The sequence below is a fragment of the Lolium rigidum genome, chromosome 5 (assembly GCF_022539505.1).
Source record: "Lolium rigidum isolate FL_2022 chromosome 5, APGP_CSIRO_Lrig_0.1, whole genome shotgun sequence".
In the NCBI taxonomy this organism is placed as follows: domain Eukaryota; kingdom Viridiplantae; phylum Streptophyta; class Magnoliopsida; order Poales; family Poaceae; genus Lolium; species Lolium rigidum.
Window position 1 is genome coordinate 198258799 of NC_061512.1, and position 20620 is coordinate 198279418.

At 46.6% G+C, this 20620-nt stretch overlaps 3 protein-coding genes across 3 annotated transcripts; all 3 read left to right on the top strand.

Annotated features, from left to right (window-relative positions):
* Positions 1-340: 340 nt before the first annotated feature.
* LOC124657995 (putative leucine-rich repeat receptor-like serine/threonine-protein kinase At2g24130) lies at positions 341-3641 on the top strand. Its single transcript, XM_047196448.1, has 2 exons — positions 341-2918; positions 3013-3641. Exons 1-2 carry the CDS (start codon positions 341-343, stop codon positions 3429-3431), a joined length of 2997 nt encoding a protein of 998 aa, XP_047052404.1. The 3' UTR covers positions 3432-3641.
* A 4631-nt stretch (positions 3642-8272) lies between these two features.
* On the top strand, positions 8273-11480 carry LOC124651115 (pentatricopeptide repeat-containing protein At4g30825, chloroplastic). Its single transcript, XM_047190255.1, has one exon. The coding sequence runs from the start codon at positions 8420-8422 to the stop codon at positions 11204-11206; it is 2787 nt and encodes a 928-aa protein (XP_047046211.1). The 5' UTR covers positions 8273-8419; the 3' UTR covers positions 11207-11480.
* A 735-nt stretch (positions 11481-12215) lies between these two features.
* LOC124656919 (probable folate-biopterin transporter 6) lies at positions 12216-16949 on the top strand. Its single transcript, XM_047195568.1, has 5 exons — positions 12216-12576; positions 13718-13977; positions 14081-14179; positions 14599-14772; positions 16041-16949. Exons 1-5 carry the CDS (start codon positions 12216-12218, stop codon positions 16647-16649), a joined length of 1503 nt encoding a protein of 500 aa, XP_047051524.1. The 3' UTR covers positions 16650-16949.
* Positions 16950-20620: the final 3671 nt, after the last annotated feature.

Below are 20620 nucleotides of genomic sequence, written 5' to 3' on the forward strand. Positions count from 1 at the left end.
CGCCCGCGCGTGCGCGGTGCTGCCGAGCCATCTCCGGTCGCTTTCCCCTGCGCTCCCACTTATCTTGCACAACGCAATCATAGCCGATGCAGAAACAAATCGATCAGCTACGGGCCAGCCATGCCATTACCCGCCACTTTCGCCATCACTTCATTCCCCATCCATCTTTATTTTCTGCGAGCTGCAGCTTTTCCGATCTATGGTACATCGAGGTATAGACCGGAGATGCTACGGCAAGTGCCATGTGTGTAGTACCCTTGGCTAGCGCTGAGCTACTGCCGATGTCCATCACTGGCTACATCCCTTTCCAGTAAATTAAGGATAAGGGCGATCTGCCCAGATGGACGTCAAGCGCGCGGCCATGATCCTCCTCCTCCACTTCATGCTCTTCCATGCCGTGACCTCTGCCCCGGCTGAGCGGCGGTCTGGCACGGCCACCCGACGGCCGCGGCAGCAGCCGCTGCTCCAGGAGAAGCCCATGCTCCTGGCGTTGAAGCGCTCCCTCACCTTGCTGTCGCCGTTGGTACTGGCCGACTGGAACGAGTCCAACAGCGACGTGTGCGGCTTCACCGGCATCACCTGCGACTGGAGGCGGAATCACATCATCAGCCTGTCGCTGGCCGACATGAACATCTCTGGTGGCATCCCGCCGGTCATCGGCAACCTCACGCGTCTCAGGAGCCTCGACATGTCCAGCAATTTCCTCACGGGGCGGATCCCTGCCGAGCTCTCCAACCTGCGCCACCTCGAGGTCCTCAAGCTTGGCCAGAACCAGCTCAGCGGCGGAATACCGCCGTCCCTCTCCGAGCTGGCGAGCGTGTTCTACCTCAGCCTTAAGGATAACCGCCTCTCCGGCCCTATTCCTGCCGTTATCTTCAAGAACTGCACCCACCTAGGCCTCGTCGACTTCGGCAACAATGACCTCTCCGGCGAAATCCCCGGCGAGGCGTCGGACAACGTCGCAGACTGGTTTGCCATCCTCAACCTCTACTCCAACAGGCTAACTGGGAGACTCCCACGGTGGCTCGCCAACTGCACCTATCTGTACCTGCTGGATGTGGAGAACAACTCGCTTGCCGACGAGCTCCCTTCTGGGATCATATCAGGCAAGCAGCAGCTCAAGTACCTGCATTTGTCCAACAATGACCAGTTCTGGAGCCACGATGGTAACACCAACCTGGAGCCATTCTTTGTGGCGGTATCGAACTGCTCCCAGATATTGGAGATCGAAGCCGGGGCCGTGGGGATTGGCGGGGTGCTCCCTAGCCGTCTTGGCAAGATGCTACCGCCCAACATATCACACCTCAATCTGGAGCTCAACGAGATCAAGGGCCCGATCCCGGCTGATGTCGGGGACGTGATAAACATCACGTTGATGAACCTGTCAAGCAACCAGCTAAATGGGATGGTCCCAACATCCATCTGTGCACTGCCGAAGCTCGAGCGGCTCTGCCTGTCCAACAACGCCTTAACGGGCACGATTCCAGCATGCATAGGCAACGCCACGAGCCTCGGCGAGCTGGACCTGTCAGGCAACGCGCTGTCGGGGAGCATCCCGAGCGGCATCGGGAGCGGGCTGGTCAACCTGTTCCTGCAGAACAACCAGCTGTCTGGGGAGATACCGGCATCCCGCCTCGCTGAATGCATCCGCCTGCTGCACCTCGACCTCTCGAACAACAACCTTAAGGGAGAGGTACCGGAGAGGGTCTCTGGCACTGACATTCTATATCTGAACCTGTCCCATAACCAGATCAGAGGTGAGCTGCCGCGGGGGCTCAGCGACATGCAGCAGGTGCAAGCGATTGACCTTTCCTGGAACAACTTCACTGGTATGATCTCCCCGCAACTTGGCAGCTGCCGTGAGCTGGAGGTTCTCGACCTGTCGCACAACTCGCTCACCGGACTCCTACCGTCCTCCCTCGACCTCCTTGGAGACCTCAAAAACCTAGACGTCTCCGGCAACTCCCTGACCGGCGAGATCCCCATCAACCTGACGAAATGCACCAGCCTGAAACATTTCAACTTGTCGTATAACGACTTGGTTGGCCATGTGCCCACCACCGGCGTCTTTGCGGACTTCACCTTCCTGTCCTACATCGGCAACCCACGGCTATGCGGCTCGGTGGTCAGGCGCAACTGCCAAAGGCACCACCCGTGGTACCAGTCCCGGAAGTACTTGGTCGTGATGTGTCTCTGCGTTGCCGTTCTGGCATTCATTCTGACAATCCTCTGCGCGGTCAGTGCCCAGAAGATCCGGTATCGCCTTGCAGTGGTAAGGGAGGAAATGTTTGGCGGCCGCCGTAGTGGCGGCTCATCGCCGGTGATGAAGTACAAGTACCCACGGATCACATACCAGGAGCTGGTCGAGGCAACAGAGGAGTTCAGTGCGGACCGGCTCGTCGGGGCAGGCAGCTATGGCCGGGTGTACCGTGGTACGCTGCGGGATGGCACCATGGTCGCTGTGAAGGTGCTGCAGCTCCAGTCAGGGAACTCGACCAAGAGCTTCAGCCGTGAGTGCCAGGTCCTGAAGCGTATCCGACACCGTAACCTCATGCGTATCATCACCGCGTGCAGCCTGGCAGACTTCAAGGCGCTGGTACTGCCGTTCATGGCGAAGGGCAGCCTCGAGCGGTGCCTCTACGCCGGACCGCCAGCCGAGCTCAGCCTGGTGCAGCGCGTCAACATCTGCAGCGACATTGCCGAGGGAGTGGCCTACCTGCACCACCACTCACCGATCAAGGTCATCCACTGCGACCTCAAGCCGAGCAATGTCCTCATCAACGACGACATGACCGCGCTGGTGTCCGACTTTGGCATCTCCCGGCTGGTCATGAGCGTCGGCGGGGTGGCCAACACTGCTGATGTTGGCGCCTCCACCGTCAACATGCTGTGCGGCTCCATCGGATACATACCTCCAGGTACGTAGCAACTATCAATTGGCACATTGCAAGCAATCCTGGTGATGTGTTCACCGATTCTAAATTCTGAGTAATCTTGGTTGATGACCTGAAGAATACGGTTATGGTTCGGACCCAACAACGAAGGGCGATGTGTACAGCTTCGGCGTGCTGGTGATGGAGATGGTAACAAGGAAGAAGCCAACCGATGACATGTTCGAGGCTGGGCTGAGCCTGCACAAGTGGGTGAAGAGCCACTACCATGGCCGGGCCGACGTGGTGGTGGACCAGGCGTTGGCCGGCATGGTCATGGATCAGACACCTGAGGTGAGAAGGATGTGGGATGTGGCCATCGGCGAGCTGCTGGAGCTCGGTATTCTCTGCACTCATGAGAGCGCGTCGATGCGGCCGACCATGATAGACGCTGCCGGCGACCTGGACCGGCTCAAACGGTACCTCGGCGGTGACACGACGGCTACATTCGCGTCCTCGTTGGGCTTCTCATCCATGACAATCGAAGATATTGATGACTAGCAGGTAGTAGCAAACTAGCAATTAACAAAGATATAGTACTGTTGTGTATCCATAGCATAGCTAGAATTTCTGCAAGAGACACGATTCTAGCAGAAAGATGGGATTCTGAATGTGCAGGTAATCAGAAGTTCAAGACATGTAACATTCTTTTAAGGTTTCTGACTGGGTGTAGTATGAGCTTTGGCCACAGATTTGTATATGATGATTTTAGTTCAGAGAGTAACTGAATAGCTATGTACCTTGGTCATTTCCTGTTTTTGTCCTCTGTTCTTCTTCAGTATTTCTGTCCAGTATTGTGCATACCGGAACGATCCGTGTCTCCTTTTTGTTCAGCAAACTAGAAAACGTAGATATTGCTGAAGTATTGGATTAGATAACTGAAAAGATATCTTTTGTTCAGCAAGCTAGAAAAGGTAGATATTGTTGAAGTATTGGAGTATAGTATGATACTAGCGCTCTAGCTAGTGCTGTACTAAAGCATGCTAGTTCGCCGTTGGAAGAACCAGCCGTGCAAAGACTCAAGCAGTGGATCCATCACTGCAAGCAACACAAAGTTGGCACCGTTTCTACGTAGGCTTTACAGAAAAGTTGGGATTCATTTGAGTGATGCAATGGTGTAGTTGCATATGGGTTTCAGAAGGAAAGTTTGGTCTATGCACATTTGTATACAAGGGATAAACCAAGCGTGCGTCGGAGCATATCATGAGCGGTGCCTAGAATGGACCAGCCTAGCAAATATGATAACCTGATCATGCAGATGATCTTGTGCTCTTAATGGTCCACTCATGAAACTTCTCATTGGATGTTTCTTTCTCTCTCAAACTAGTAGTCTGCGCCAAGCATTTTTATGGGGCCCTTATGATCTTGGGAAGTTATAAGTTATGCCTAAGTTAGAGTATAATGATTCCCAGCTAAATTACAATTTTCCATCTAAATCCCTTACTCTTTGACAAGGTAGGGTTTCAGCAGCGTCGGATAAATAAAATTACAACATGAAAAACTAGCGGGTCGACCCATACATCTGCGTTACTAGATTTAGATAATTTGGGAAAATATTCTCTTGTATTCGAATACATGCCTTTTACTGTTAAAGTTAGCACACTATAACTTTAAATAATGCTTAGTAAGTGCCATGGAAAATTTGTTGATCAATAACATGTCCTGGATATGTTCGTAATAGTAGCATAATGTACTCCCTCCTCCCAAAAATGCAAGGCATATAAATTTGTGCCAAGTAAAAAACGTTGCAAGTTTGACCAAATTTATGAAAAAGATACTACAATGAAGATCCACCAGTTTAATGATGTTGAGAATTTATGAACTTGGACAAAGCTATAATAGTTTGAGTAGTAATACGAGGTCTCGACTTTTTAGAACAAATTAGTTTTTGTCACGGAAATTAAAGAACACACATGAAGATAAAGTTACACTAGTTTTGGACAGGATTACCCTGACTAATTGACGTGAGAAAATATATGAGTTTACATTAGATAAGGAAAGATAAGGAAGGAACCGTGATCAAATCCCAAAAAAAGTTACCCCAAACAAGTGGTGCAACGCAAAATACCTTATATTTCGGATTTTTTCTTCTAAAAAATCTCCGTTAGAAATATATGACTTTTTAGAAAGGAAAACTAGCTTGCTGAAAAGGCTTATATTTCGAAACGAACGTAATACTCCCTCGAAACGAAAGATAGACTGCCTAATTTTATCTAGATACAAAGGCATATATAGACATATTTTTATTAAAAATACATTCATATCTAAAAAAATTAAGCTATTGAGCAGTTTTTTTTAAATGGAAGGAATATCTTAATATTTTCTGGATACGAATGTTTCTATAAAGAAATGTATTTAGATCAATACACATTTAGAAAAAACTGAAACAACGAAGATAGTATACGGCTTATATAAGAAACCTAGAGTGAGTATGATATTTATCCCTTTGTATGGACTTTCCTCATGACCTAGTTGGGGATCCCTATTAGGGACTCTAGGATCTTATCAGGGACCTCGACCCTTTGGTGGGTCGGGTGAAGTCCAAGGCCGAACCCTGGTGTGCTAGGTTCACGGCCAAAGGCAGCAAAACAATGCTCATTGACTCTTGCCTGTCTAGCCTCCCCATGTACACCATGGGGATGTACCTCCTCCCTGAAGGGGCGCACGGTGCTTTCATAAGGAGATCTCACGCTTCTTATGGCAGGACCGTACGGGACATCAGAAATACCACATGGTCAAGTTGGCCGATGTGTGCGCCCCATTGATCAGGGGGGCATATGCGTCTTATCTTCAAGGCACATGAATGTTGCCTCGATGCTGAAATGGGTATGGAGGATTCTGAAGGATAATGGGGGTCTCTGGCTTCAGCTGGTGAAGGCCAAGTACCTAAGGGGCCGCCCACTCCTCGCTTGTGAGCGCCGGGAGGGATCTCAGTTTTGGAGATCCCTCCAGGAGATCATGCAGGGGATCCGAGCCGGCCTGTCTCTCACCATCGGGGATGGCCATGGGACCTTGTTTTGGCTTGACTCTTGGCTTGAGGGGTGACCTCTTAGGATGGCCTTTCCAGAACTGTTCGCCATTTCTACGGACCCGGCCGTGTTAGTGGCTGAGGTTGCGGCGGGCAGGTGGTTTGTCCCCTTCCGACGGGGCCTCACCCCCGCGGAGGCCTTGGGGTGGGAGTCTCTTATAGCCCACCTACCAGGGGCTCTCCCCGGCGGCCCGGATAGTGCTCACTGGAGGCTATCTCCATCTGGCACCTTCTCCGTTAGGTCGGCCTATAGGGCCCTCTTTAGAGGACCAGGCCTAAGTTGGACGTCCCACTTGTGGAAAGCCCCGATCCCGCTAAAAATAAAAATCTTTGTGTGGCAACTTCTTCGGGACCGCCTCCCCTCGGGGGTGGAGGTAGCCAAGTGGAATGGGCCGGCCAATGGCCTTTGTCTGCTATGTGCGGTCCCTGAAGACACACGCCATATCATGTTCTCTTGCCCCGCAGCTCTACTTCTATGGAGGGGCGTCGTGTCGGAGCGGTTGTCGGTGAAGGTCATGGACTATTTGGACAAGTGCCTTAGGCCGTGCGCTGGTGATCGGTGGACGGGCTTGCAACTGTTGGAGCACCCGATATTGGCATAAGGTAAGTGGCGATGTGTGATCTGGTCTCATCCTGATGCCCCTCTCAAATAGTTCACTAGCAAACAAAGAATGGTAATAGATGCCTCCCTGCAGCAGCAGATCCACTCCAAGATGTTTACGTGTTTGACACTAACTTTCCATGCATTTTGACACTGGGAAAAAAACAAAACATGCCTAGCACAACGCCATCATCCCCAGCGAAGAAGGCGAAAAAGCAGGGCACGGTTAGCCCCTCTGCAAGTTTTCCAAGAAACAACCAGCAACTTAGTCAAGCGCAAAGGGTAAGAAAAACGGTGTCGTGCAAGGCTCTGAGGAGTCTAGACCAGGTACACCATCGCGAGGTAGGCATCTGTTGGTTGGATTTCTACCAGAGGGCAGGTTCCGCCGTTGCTTTATGTGTACAACCAACGGTAATCCTCGTGGCTCGCTCAAGATCCCAAAGGGGTTCTATCAACACATCATTGGTGATTTTCCTCATAAAATCATACTCGGTAGCACGATTGGGGACACATGGCGAGTTGGATCCGTGTCTTTATCGATCGTGAATGGGATGAGTTTGTCGAGGAGAACAACATTGCAGAAGGTGATACTATGTTCTTCACCTACAATATGGGCTCTCGGTGGATGCAACAATTTTTGAAAAAAATGGATGCAAAAAAAATCATTGTACGCATTGAGCGCGTGGTGGCGTTTAGACTTTCGCAAACTTTTTTTTTGCCAGCACACTAATCCATGATACTATTTGGGTTCTATCTATATAATGGATTGAATTGCAGTGATCCTATATTGCTATGTGGAGCTATTACTTGATCTAAATGTTGCGCCTTATTGCCATTGTATTGCATGTATGTTTACAATTATGATTTCCAGATTTATTATGTGTATGTTTGTGGTGACCGAATGCTTATCTTATATGGTGAAACCAAAAAATTATACCTATATGGAATACCTAGCAGGCTCAATTGTAGAATGACCTGCAATATACCGAGAGGGATAACAAATAGACGTTCTACGCATTTCACTAGCCATTGTGCTCTTTAGGTTCTGCCCACGATACTCACAAATATTTGAGCTCCCTCGATCCTTCTCACACATGTTTTCTTTTCTCTTTGACTGGGCCGAAACAGTAACCATCATAACTGGGCATGGTAGAAGCCCACAAGTATATAGCAGACCAACCATTTTAGTTGATCCAATTTATTATACATATTGCAATCTAATGGATGTATTGATGTTATCTCACCTAATTTTTCATCATCTATCCACCGTACTGGCGTCGCGTGCCGTCGCGCCCACCATTGCTAGTATGGTTTATAGTTCTACAAAGCAAACATACCTTGTAAGAAAATTTTCCAAAAATCTCATGAAATCCTTTGAAACAAGTGTGCCTTGAGATGGGGTGACGGAATTAGGGATAGTTAAAAAAAATGAATTAGTGCTAGGAGGAACTAGACACTGGATGATATAGTAGAAGCGGGATCTCGGCGTGAGAATTCCAGAAATTCGCTCGGAATTAGGGATAGTTACTTGCCTACTTTGGAAGACTTTGATGTAACTTGAGAATTGTTCGATTTTTGTTGTGTTCGATTTTGGATGTTCTCGGATTTTAGGATGTTGGTTAAAAAGGAAATGACCGACGACTGAATCTGAGGGCACGCCCATGCCTCCGGCAGGCAGGCGATGCATCTCCATCTCCATCTCCAACGGTTGTTCCCCCATCACCCACTCTCTATCCCTCTCCCGTCCTCACACTCGTCTCGCCGCCACTCTCCAGTCCTCCTCCGCTCTACTGCAACTGGAGTGGAGATCCATCCGGATCCTCCATGCCCCACGTCAGCTGATTGCTGCCGGGAGCTGAGATGGGGCTCGATTTGGTCGGCTTCGGTTCCCGGGTGCTGCCGAACAGGGTCGGCCATGCCGCAGACCGGCGGCACGCCGGTGGCGGAGCTGCCACATGCCATGGCTTCTTCATCGACGCCAGAAGGAGGAGCAGTCTGATGACGACTCTCAAGGATGGCGTGGTTTGCTGCCCGCAGGACGCCGGCGGCGCGGCGTCCACGCTGATTGCATCCGGCCCATCTGAAACTGCGACGGCGGATTTGGGTCGGGATATCGCGGACGCCATCACATCTGCCCAGAGGAGTTCTGCAGGGAGGAACAAAGGGAGCAGGTCATGGAGGAGAGTACCAACAAGCGGGGACAAGCCGGCAAAGCCTGTAGCTCCCAGGCGTGCCCCTGTGAGAAAAGACACGCAAGTGCGCAGAGTTCTGGTCAATGATGACAACGTCAACGCGATCTTGTCGGGCGTCAGCCGCGAGTCCAGCATCGAGCACTGCAACTCCGTTCTGATCCGCCTCGAGAAGCACAGCGATGTGAAGGCGCTCGACTTCTTCGTCTGGATGAAGGCCAACGGGAAGCTGGTGGGGAACGCCGACGCCTACCACCTAGCTCTCCAAGCCATTGCCTGGAAGGAGGACTGGAGGAGGGCCGAGCTGCTGCTCCACGAAATGGTTGCCGTTTCAGGTTGCTCGCTGGATGCTCGGGCGTTCAACGGGCTGATATACGCCTGTGCCAAGAGGAGGCTTGTTGAGTGGGGAACGAAGTGGTTTAGCATGATGCTGGAGAGAGGGGTGCAGCCGAATGCGTCTACCTTTGGTATGCTTATGGGCCTTTATCAGAAGACGGGGAACCTCAGGGAAGCTGAATTCACCTTTGCGAAAATGAGGGAATGTTATGTTAAGTGTGTCAATGCGTACTCGGCTATGATTACTCTGTATACTCGGTCAGGCCTTTTCGCCAGGTCCGAGGAGGTTATTGTTCTGATGGAAGATGATGGAGTTGCTCCAAACAGGGAGAACTGGTTAGTGCGGCTAAATGCTTACAGCCAGCAGGGTAAAATGGAAGAGGCAAGATTTGTGTTGCAGTCCATGGTGGATGCTGGAGTTGCCCCAAATGTTGTGGCGTACAATACTGTGATTACAGGCTATGGAAAGGTTTCTGACATGGAAAAGGCAGAGGCGGTTTTTGACAGTCTTGAGGGTGCAGGTTTAGCTCCTGATGAAACCACCTATAGATCAATGGTAGAAGGTTTTGGTAGAGCAGACAAACATGAAGAGGCAATTTCGTACTACAGGAAGCTCAAGAGGTCCGGTTTTCAGCCAAATGCGTCCAACTTTTACACAATGGTTAACTTAACAGCAAGGCATGATGACAATGAAGTCGCCGCTGAAATTCTTAGGGACATGAGGGCAGCAGGCTGCCAGTGTTCGTCAATTGTTACTATTCTTGTCCGGGCATATGGAGCAGTTGAAAAGATGCATAAGGTTCTTCCAATTCTACAGTCATGCTTCTACAAGAAGGTCTTGTATGATGCTACCTCATGTTCTATTTTGGTAACATCATTTGTTCAAAATTCTTTGCTGGAAGAAGCTCTGCGTGTTTTGCCTGAAAAGAAGTGGAAAGATTCTGATTTTGAGGACAGTTTATACCATATCCTGATATGCTCTTGCAAAGAGGCTGGCAGTTATGAAGATGCTGTACGGATCTACAATGTGATGCCGAAGTCCCGAACGCAACCAAATCTCCGCATTGCTTGCAGTATGATTGATGTTTTCAGCACCATGGAGAGATTTGCTGATGCGGAAACTTTGTACCTTGAACTGAAAGCTTCACCTTGTGTGCTTGACATGATTGCTTATAGTGTCATTGTGCGGATGTATAATAAAGCTGGAAGACCAGAAGATGCTTGCTCAGTTTTGGAAGATATGGATAAACAAGCAGACATAGTTCCTGATAAATACCTTTTTCTTGATATGCTTCGGACTTACCAAAAGTGTGGCCAGTTCGAGAAGTTGACTGATACATACTATTCGATACTAAAGAGCGAAGTTGAAATTGATGAAGCCATGTATAACTGCATCATCAACTGCTGTGGGCCAGCAATACCAGTTGACGAGCTCTCGAGAATTTTTGAAGAAATGATTCAACTAGGACACTTGGCTAACACTGTTACCCTAAATGTATTGTTAGATATATATGGAAAAGCAGGGCTTTTCAAATGGGCTGAAAAGGTATTAAACATGGCTCGGAAGCATGGACTGGCAGACGCCATATCATACAATACTATCATTGCAGCGTACGCGCAAAGTGGAGATTTCCGCAGCATGACTTACTTCGTCCAGAAGATGCAGGATGCAGGATTTCCTGTTTCTCTGGAGGCATACAATTGTATGCTGAATGCTTACGGAAAGTCAGGCCAACTGGAGGAGTTCTCTGCTGTTTTGCAGAGAATGAGGAGAGCGAAATGCGACTTCGACCATTACACTTACAATATTATGCTGAATATATATGGGAGAAAGGGTTGGATTGAAGGCGTTGCCTGTGTTCTTTCAGAGCTAAAGAGCCGCGGCGTTGAACCAGACCTGTACAGTTACAACACCTTGATAAAGGCTTACGGGATAGCGGGAATGCCCGAAGATGCTGTCAAACTGATGCAAGAGATGAGGATTAAAGGTATTGACGCTGATCGAGTAACATACAGTAACCTGATAGCAGCTCTACAAAGGAATGAAAATTTCCTAGAAGCAGTCAAGTGGTCCCTGTGGATGAAGCAAACGGGAGTTGTAGGGGTTGGAACTCGAGCATAATAGCATTCAGGTTTTGGTTGCGCATAATGCTGCGAAACACCACCTCCTCAATCGAGTACATACATATATAGTGATGTTGTGCAAAGCAGCATAGCTGATTGCCTGATTGTTCTGTATCTGACAGGGGTTTACAAACTTGTAGATGAAATTCAGTCGGTGTAAAGCAACAATGGGAAGTTATATCATACTTATCATACAATTGTAAATTTACCATGACAGTAACTTGAAACTTGGATGATGGATTAAAGGAAGTCAACGAGAAGTTCTATTTTGAGGTGGCTTGTTCTTTTCCTGTTATATTACTATATTAGGATGTCCATGTGGTTTCTGCTGCCTTTATTCAGGCTCTCTTGTGAAATTCCTTTAAAATCCTGATAAATTTCTGCAAAGCAAAAATGCCCCTGTAATTTGCCAGGAAAATAGCATCTGGCTGATCAAGTTGGGGCTGCCTCGGTTTTTTCTTTATTTATAGTATTATTGTTAGCCGATTTAGTTGGCATCGAAAGGAAAGTTAGATCGAACGGCCCTGTGAACCAACTAGTTGGAACTCAAGGAGTAAATTGATGGGAGTAGTAGTTAATCTATTCTTGACTTAGAATTTTTTTTTTGCGATAAATTCTTGACTTAGAATTTAATTGTACAGTTTGCATTTTGTCAACATATGAAGAATTTGGAAGCTTACGATGGCTTTGGTCAATTTGTGCCGCAAAGTCGGGCATTAGTCGGCACTAGTCAACGTCGACTGCTGAGGCTCAGCTGAGCTCCACCTTCACCTCCCCAACACCGCTACTTCCTCAGCCGCAGCCTGAACCTCGAAGATGGAGTCTTCCCCAGTCCAGACCACGCCTCCCTCCCCATAAACAAATCAAAATGCCGAGCTCGTTTCCATTAAAGATTCCACTTTTGAGGCTGCCTGCGTGTGAGCACGGCCTTCTCCTAGCTCGCGATGCCCCCATCGAGCTCGGCCACTAGGAATCCAGGATCAATGCGGGAAGAAGAGCACGGGGCCATGGAGATGGACGACCTCGCCGGCAGCGAGCCGGCGCGGGGGGAGCCGCACGGCGGCGGCGGGTTGGTGGAGACGGCCCTGCAGCCGGTGCGGTGGTTGCAGATGCTGTGCCGGGAGCTGGGCGCGACGTTCGTGGCCGGGGTGGTGCTGGTGTTCGGGCTCAACCAGGGGTTCGCCGGCTCCTTCTTCCGGGTGGCGTCGGACTACTACTGGAAGGACGTGCAGCGGGTGCAGCCGGCCACCGTGCAGTTCCTCTCCGTCTTCTTCTACATCCCCTGGGTCCTCAAGCCGCTCTGGGGGATCCTGACCGACGTCTTCCCTGTCCGCGGCTACCACCGACGCCCCTACTTTATCTTCTCAGGTCAGCCACCATATCCCCGGACATGAAGTTGACATTTCTTCAGCCTGTATATAGATAGATTGATATTGTTTTTTAGGATAATATAACTAGATTGATATTGCTAGTTGGAGATGTTGGCAAACGAACATACTTTTTCACATAGGTTTTAAGATGCCCGGTGACATGGGGCATCTTGGAGTCCATCATGGTCGCCGGATCCCATAGGTACTTGCTTCACCGTGTTTATACGGAGTTTCCGTTACAATGACATGCTAATTGCAGTTCATGTTCTTGGTGGAGGATCTTTGGACCATTTTTGCGATGGTAATGCAATGTGGAGTAGGTTCAGTAGGTCTCAACTGTGATGTGGAGTAGGTTCAGATATTTGAAAATGTCTTCATTTTTAAATGCTGCTTGACTTGATCTGAGACAGTTGATACAAATTTTGGAACTTTATGTTGTTTTGCCCTCATTGTGGGCATATCACTGTCAGCCTCTTTGTTAATTCATTGTGACTGCACTCCGTAGTATGAACTGCATTGTTTGTAGGATTCTTGAATGTCTACAATTTTGGACACCTGACAACTACCATCTGTGCGATGCTAGCTTGTTTGACTTCATTTGATCTCTAAGAGTTATTTCCCCCTTATAAGAGCATTGCTTATATAATAAAAGCTGATGATGTGGGTTCAAATGTCTCAGGAAAAAGTTGAACAAGCTATAAACTGTTAACTAGAACTTAATTTGCTAGGCCATAATTAAAGTAATCAACGAGAACCATCGGAGATATACAAATATAGTAAGCTTATGTAAGGCATGTGTCACGCCATTGCTATTTGGGGTGTCCTATGACACTGTTAGTCTGACCCAAATTGAATAATTCCAAGTTTCATGGCTGTTATGATTGCAATCTTCTAGAATTGGTGAATTTGCATTTCTCCCTATCGTCTACATGCTTTTTCCGTAGTTCACATCTGTTGTTTCAAAGTGCATCAGTGTCCTAGCATTTGTTCTACCTTCTAAGTTCTAACTTGTACTGGGCTATCCAGTAACATCTGATGTGTCCTTAACGTGCATCACAAGTGTCTATAAGGTGTTCATCATTGTTATTTAGCACAATTATAGACGTGACTGATCAATCCCTAATTTCTTGTCACTGTAGGAATACTTGGAATGTTTGCAACTGCTGTTCTTGCCATGGGTATCGGACTATCAGTGACCTCTGCTGTACTTTGTTTTGTGGGAATCTCAACGGCAGTTGCCATTGCAGATGTCACGATAGATGCATGCATTGCAAAGAACAGTATTGATAAGCCAGCATTGGCCCCAGACATGCAGAGCCTTTGTGCATTCTCATCGTCTCTAGGTGCACTTATTGGGTATTCTACAAGTGGCATGTTTGTCCACCATCTTGGGGCACAGGTAAACTACAGTCCAAATGCTTCGAGCTTATTTAATAGTTGAGTTTCAATTTTGTGCGACTTGTCGGAGAAATTAAGTTTTGCATGATTCTACCTTAATGTAGGGTGCATTAGGTGTATTGGCTTTACCTCCTGCTATGTTGGTTTTCCTAGGGTTTTACATATATGAGCTGAAAAAACATCAGCATAATGTGAAAGAGAAGGTATGTTGATCAGCAATCTTATTCCATTTACTTCTGTTTTTTGTGTGCACTGAAATTCAGCAAAAAATAAATAATGTCTATATGCGAGCAAACATGATAATCTATCACTGCATCTGCCATAGTCTCATGTAAACTGGCTTGGCCAAGCTGAAATGTGGGCCTTTATACATTAATCTTCTGGAATCCATGCCATATCAGCAAATTTCAGCTTCCAGTTAACATAAATCTGATGTTTCATTGACTGGAGCTCTTCAGATATATTGTCTACAAAAAATTAGACCTATCTCAAATGAACTATAACTCAACCTGGGACTGAAGCAAGTGCACTTGTACATGTAAAATGTAATAGTCTAATGATGAAAAGAAACACAAAACTAACGAAAATGTTTGCTTCTTATTGAGATGCTAATGGAATGCAGGTTTTTTACAAGCTTAGTGTGGCAGTTAAGGGGATGGCTCGAACAATAAAGTATCCAGTAGTGTGGAAACCATCTCTTTACATGTTCCTTTCCCTGGCCCTCAGCATCAGCACCCACGAGGGGCAGTTCTACTGGTACACTAATAAGGAACCACCTAATCCTGGATTTTCACAGGTGAAAGTTTTGTTTATGACCTGCTTAATCCTTTTGCTTACTATTAGATTTGTTAACAGAGGAAAGGTAGTCTTGTTTTGTATCATAATGTCTTGGCCCACCGAATGGCCATCCTGTACATGAGTCAGATGACTATAGAATGTTCCAGACAAGTTTTCAGACGATACATATAAAATGTTTCATCAGTATGTGCCATGCTTTGTAGCTTCTGCAGTCTATGAAATTCTATCTAAGTCCTTTTAGAATACGGATAAACTAAAAGTCGCTGTTGACGATATTTTCAAATTTTTTAGGTTGATAAAAAAGGTAGCTTAATCATAGAAGTGAAGGGAGTTGTGTACTGAATTAGGAAACTACAAGCAATACCAAAGGAATTTGATTTGTATTCTGTTGAACTGACGTTGATCAGATCACTACACAAAATCGGCCTTAGAAATTTAGAACATTCTGCTCTCAAGAGTATTTGTACAAAAAAATGTATCATGCATGGACATGTCATCTAAAACAACAAATTCCTCGCTTGGAATCTTTTCCTCCTGATGATTTTCTCTTTTGTTCCACTGAATGAACTGGAATTAGGGTGGACCACCCTTTGGGTTTATTTTTTTATTTTCGTCATTACTACTGCCTCTCCGAAGCATAAGTTATGAAATACTAGAAGTGCCCGAGACAAAACTAAGAAAAGTTTGAAAGAAAATAGAGAAGGTCTAACTCACCAGTCACCATTCAGCCTCCGATAATTGATTGTAGCACAATCAAGATCTATCAGAAAGGGGGCCTAGATAAAAAGGTGTCATCCTTCAAATCTAGGAATCTGGGATGCAGACATGCATTTCCTGGTCCCACAATCAAGCTTGTTCCACGATGTTGTCCTCAGTGTCCCTAAGATGAAGTGGAATATTACCCAAAAAAAACTTTCAGAACCTTAGGCTAGTACATAAGTATCTTCATGCCGCCAGGCCCAGATCTAGAGCTTAAATTGAAAGGCAGGTGCATAGCCTGCATGATCAACCATTGCATGATGTTATGCTCGCACTGTTTGAGGGCATGATTGGAAATTCGAAAATTAGAGCTTCAGAGGAAACAGTTCAATCCCTCGTTCCACAGTAGGCTGAATGTTTTTGCTTTTGACACAATGGAGAGAAGTCGATCGGCGTAGCGAGTATATTCCCTTGTGAATTGAAGAAACTAATCATCTGGACTCATACACCTGTTTGAAAGAAAAATGAAAACTCATGTTTAAACTATTCTCATCTCCTTGCCTGCAGGAATTTGTGGGAGTGGTGCATGCCATCGGCGCAGTTGCATCCATGGTGGGCGTCCTGATCTACCACAAGATTTTCAAGGACTACCCATTCCGGACGATCCTCTTCTTTGCGCAGCTCCTGTTTGGCGTCTCGGGCTTCCTGGACCTCACCTTCGTGCTCCGATGGAACCTCGTGCTGGGTGTGCCAGACGCCGTGTTTGTCATCCTGGAGGAGAGCGTGTCCCGGGTGGTCAGCCGCGTCCGGCTGATGCCGATGATGGTCCTGAGCACCAAGCTGTGCCCGCCGGGCGCCGAGGGCACCTTCTTCGCGCTCCTCATGTGCATCGACAGCATCGGCATGTTGGCGGCCAAGACGAATGGCGCCATCGTGCTCCGGACTCTGCACGTGACGAGGACAGACTTCAGCAACCTCTGGCTCGCTGTGCTGCTAAGGAACCTGCTGCGGCTGTCCGCCCTGGGCGCCATCTTCCTGGTGCCCACGGCTGACCAGACCGACGTGCTGCTTCCACAGAGCCTCCTGAACTCCGGCTCCACGGTAGCTTCCGGCAGTGACGAGGAAGAGACGCTGTTGCAACTTGGGAAGCTCAGTTCTCATACTGATGATGAATGATCCACACTCCGATGTTGCACACGCGCATACACACACAGAAAGAAAAACAAATGATACCAGTGATTTAGTTGTTGTACTCACTTGGAATAACTGTCTGTTGACGTTGGTAGATGCGCAATGCAGCAGCTTAGATACCACTGCACTAATTATGTTCTTTTCTTTATGGAACATCTTTTGGTGGGAACTGAGGTACTTACTGACAAAATGGCATCTTTGTTGGACCGGTCTCTTATTCAAAAGATTTTTATAGGAGTTTAGAGGATAGAAATCCTTAGATTTTTTTCCATATTCTTACTTACAAAATGACATCTTTGCTGAACATCTTTTCTTTATGGAACATCTTTTGGTGGGAACTGAGGTACTTACTGACAAAATGACATCTTTGTTGGGACGATCTCTTATTCAAAAAATAATAATATTATATGAGTTCAGAGGATAGAAATTCTTAGATTTTTTTTCTCCATATTTTTACTGACAAAATGACATCTTTGCTGAACATGTTTTCTTTATGGAACGTCGTTTGGTGGGAACTGAGGTACTTACTGACAACATAACATCTTTGCTGGACCGGTCTCTTATTCAGCAACATCTTCTATGTGTGTTGTTTGATTTTCAGATTCTTCTTTTCAGGAACATGACAAGGTAACTGGTTTTCATAAGTATATAAGATACATGCATATCAACAAGTTTTGCAAATGTAGACATGCCCCCCTACATGTGTGCACTAATTTGATTTTGCATTTGAATACAAAATGCAATGCACTAGGAACAACACCCCACCCCTCCTATATTTTATAACAACATTTGCAAGTTATATGATACGTCATATAAGCAATTTTTTGAAATGGAGGCAAAAGATTTGCCTCATCCATTAGTTAAGGAGAAGGAACCCAGTTTGTAGGAGAAAATCGGGCGAAAACCTACAACAATATTGCAAAGCCCACACCCACAACCACTCACACGCCGCCACGAGGGGTACACCTAGCCATCCTAGCTACCCACAGAAGCTACACAAATTCGAAGCTCAAGCGTGCCTATAGATGGCTCCTCGAGAAGAGACCGGCAACTCTGATTCTGAAGTCACCCCGGATTGGAGATGCGCAGGACCGGCACCGAAGAGGACCTTCATTGCCAGACTGCCCCTCATAGCTCATCGTACACTGCCCAAAGGCGGCTTCGACTTCACAAAAGGGGAGATCAACACCAAGACAAACGGACACGCCAGAATGGAGCTCACTAACACGGTCTTGCCGCAACCCAACCTTGCTCTTCACCATTGTCGTGGCCTCACAAGCATCCATCCGGAACCCCCACATCTCCGGTTGACCTCCTGCCAACCGAGATGCCAAGTGTGTCAAGCCCTCCGGAGTGCGTGAAGGGGAACACCGGCTTCAAGATGACGCCCTCAAGAGGGGAAACGACACTGTCGTTCGATCCCGCAAAGCGGGGTCTAGGCATTCACCCGAAGACATTGATTAACGAAGGTTAAAGACAAGTATAGGGTAGATAAACAACAAGAACATAGTATTTAACCAACATAACCGGGTAGCATGTCGTACCAACATGCATAAAAATGGAGTTCAACAAACAAACCAAACCAACGTAGTTCAATCATGATTAAAAGTGACACACGCGAGAAGATATAAATAACATTTGATGCTTACTACTGACGTCACATCGTCTCTGACATGGCTGCACCAACATTTAGCAGGGTGACGTGGATAAACCTTTAATTAGGCAGGCTTATCAAAAGCCTAGAAACACTAGGCAGGATAGTCCATCAAAATCCCACTAAGAGTAGACAGGCCAACCCATATATCAATTGGGCTTTTCACTCAAAGGTCTGTTAAATATTTCATTTGTAACGCCCATTTATTTTTGTTCAGGTCTGCGCGGCCCATTTTGATCACATGTGGCTCATTTGTATTTAGATATTGAAGGTTGATTAGATTGATCTTAACTTGGAGGCTAGGATTAACAAAAATATAAAGGACCCAAAGACCATGGCAAAAGACAAGAACCATATATAATCCACCACCCTTGAAACTCTAATCAGTATAGGGTTTATCCTATAACCACAAATATCCATTTTATCATCTCGATATTATTATATAATAAATTGACAAAGCATAAACTAGGGTTATTACCCCGCATTGCAAGCCTAAACCTAGGTAAATCATGCCTCGTATCTTGTCATCTATGCAGAGTTAGTAGGTGGGATCGTTTTGTCGCATTACCCCCCAAAATTTTCTACACACATACCCTAGTATACAAGATTAACGAAAATTATCCCTCAATAGTTGGCATGCATTCACCGTGTGGGTGATATGTTGATCTCGTTAAAACTCATTTGTCATCTCCAAAATCGACCCTACTTAATAAGATGTCCTATAGTGGAATCATTGGCGGGGTGCTTTGGCAACAACCTTGTCCCACTCCACCCCTGGAGGAGGGAGGTACTCGTGTCAAGGAGATTATGAATATAAATGGTAGCAGCTCAAAGGAAGGATCGGGTTATGGCTTGTCTAAGCCAGTGTTGGTGAACATAGTGTATTCGATATAAAATATGGTATACCTGTCGAAGATATGACTTGGCTATATATCCAAGGGATTCTTCTAGAGCAATCAATCCCTATTATATCAGGGACTATGTCCTTAGTATGCTTGATCTCCTTCCCAAATAGGATTGCCATTAACTTAGAGATCAAGAAAAGATGCATATTTAAGCAGCTCGATGGCCATGGAGATAGAGAAGCTCTAAGAGCGTAAGAAAGACACAAGGCATATTAGCCCTAAACTATCAACGAGATCAAACAAGGGTTTGTGATTTTGGCCATCATATACACAATTATAACCTTTGTGATATCATAAGAAAAGATCAGAGACATGTTGTGTGGTTGGGTGGGGGGGGGGGGGGCTTGAATCTGGGTACAATGTGTCTCCTTGCTTTTCGCTTCATTCGATTTTCTTGTACGAGAACCTTGTGTGTCATACTCATCTACGATTATCATGGCGTATATCCTAGTAGGTGTGACAAAAGTAATAAGTCCACCAGTAGTGACACCCACCATGGGGAAATATGTTGATCGTCAATACAAGCTTCACTTCGCTAACTTGACTTTCCTCAAGATCATGTAAAATGTAAGGATTCTGTCGATCTAAAGGCATCGACACCAACCTTGCTCCTTCGGAGGTTTCGGATCGCCGGAGAAGGAACACTGCCCTTCTCCCCACCCTTTGAAGCAAACAACATCTCATGCTTGAAGGATGGACACACTCACCGACCTGCATAGTCGTGACGCTGCCCTAGTTGAAACCGGGAAGGAAATGATTGAAGATGGCAAAAGGGTTTTCAGTGAGTTCCTTGACCGACCTTTGATCTGAAGCCTCATCCTTGTGGAGACTAATCTATCCCACACTTTTGTTCGCAAATTTGAAGACTAAAATATTTTTCTTTTTTTGATAGAGAACTCGCGATATGCAGAGAAGGATCATCGAACTTCTTTGATGCGTGCCAGGAGGCACAACAACCTCCGGGCATGTTCTTTCACACCATCTACCCACTACTACCACCATTTGTTTCCGCGGGAGAAGCTGCAATAAATTTTCTGCAAAGTCAAACATCAATATTTTGATCAACTTTTACCAAAAACTATCAACAACTACAATAATATGTTGACATAATATGAAAATATATTTCACAATGGATCAACGCTGATTTGACTTTATAAAATAGTTCTTCTATAAGTTCGTTAAAATTTTACACTGTTTGACTTTGAAGAAAACTTACTATCTGACTTGTCTTGGGAGAGCAGCAGCAACTAATTAAGGATCAAAACAGGCAAGAACTCATGAACAGGACCGGGCTCCTTAATCACCGCCACATGGAGTGGCCTTTTAGCCCCAACACATTGCAAGGGAGAGGAATGGGAGCAATTAATCTGCCAGAGTCGAGCAATAACGCATGTCTC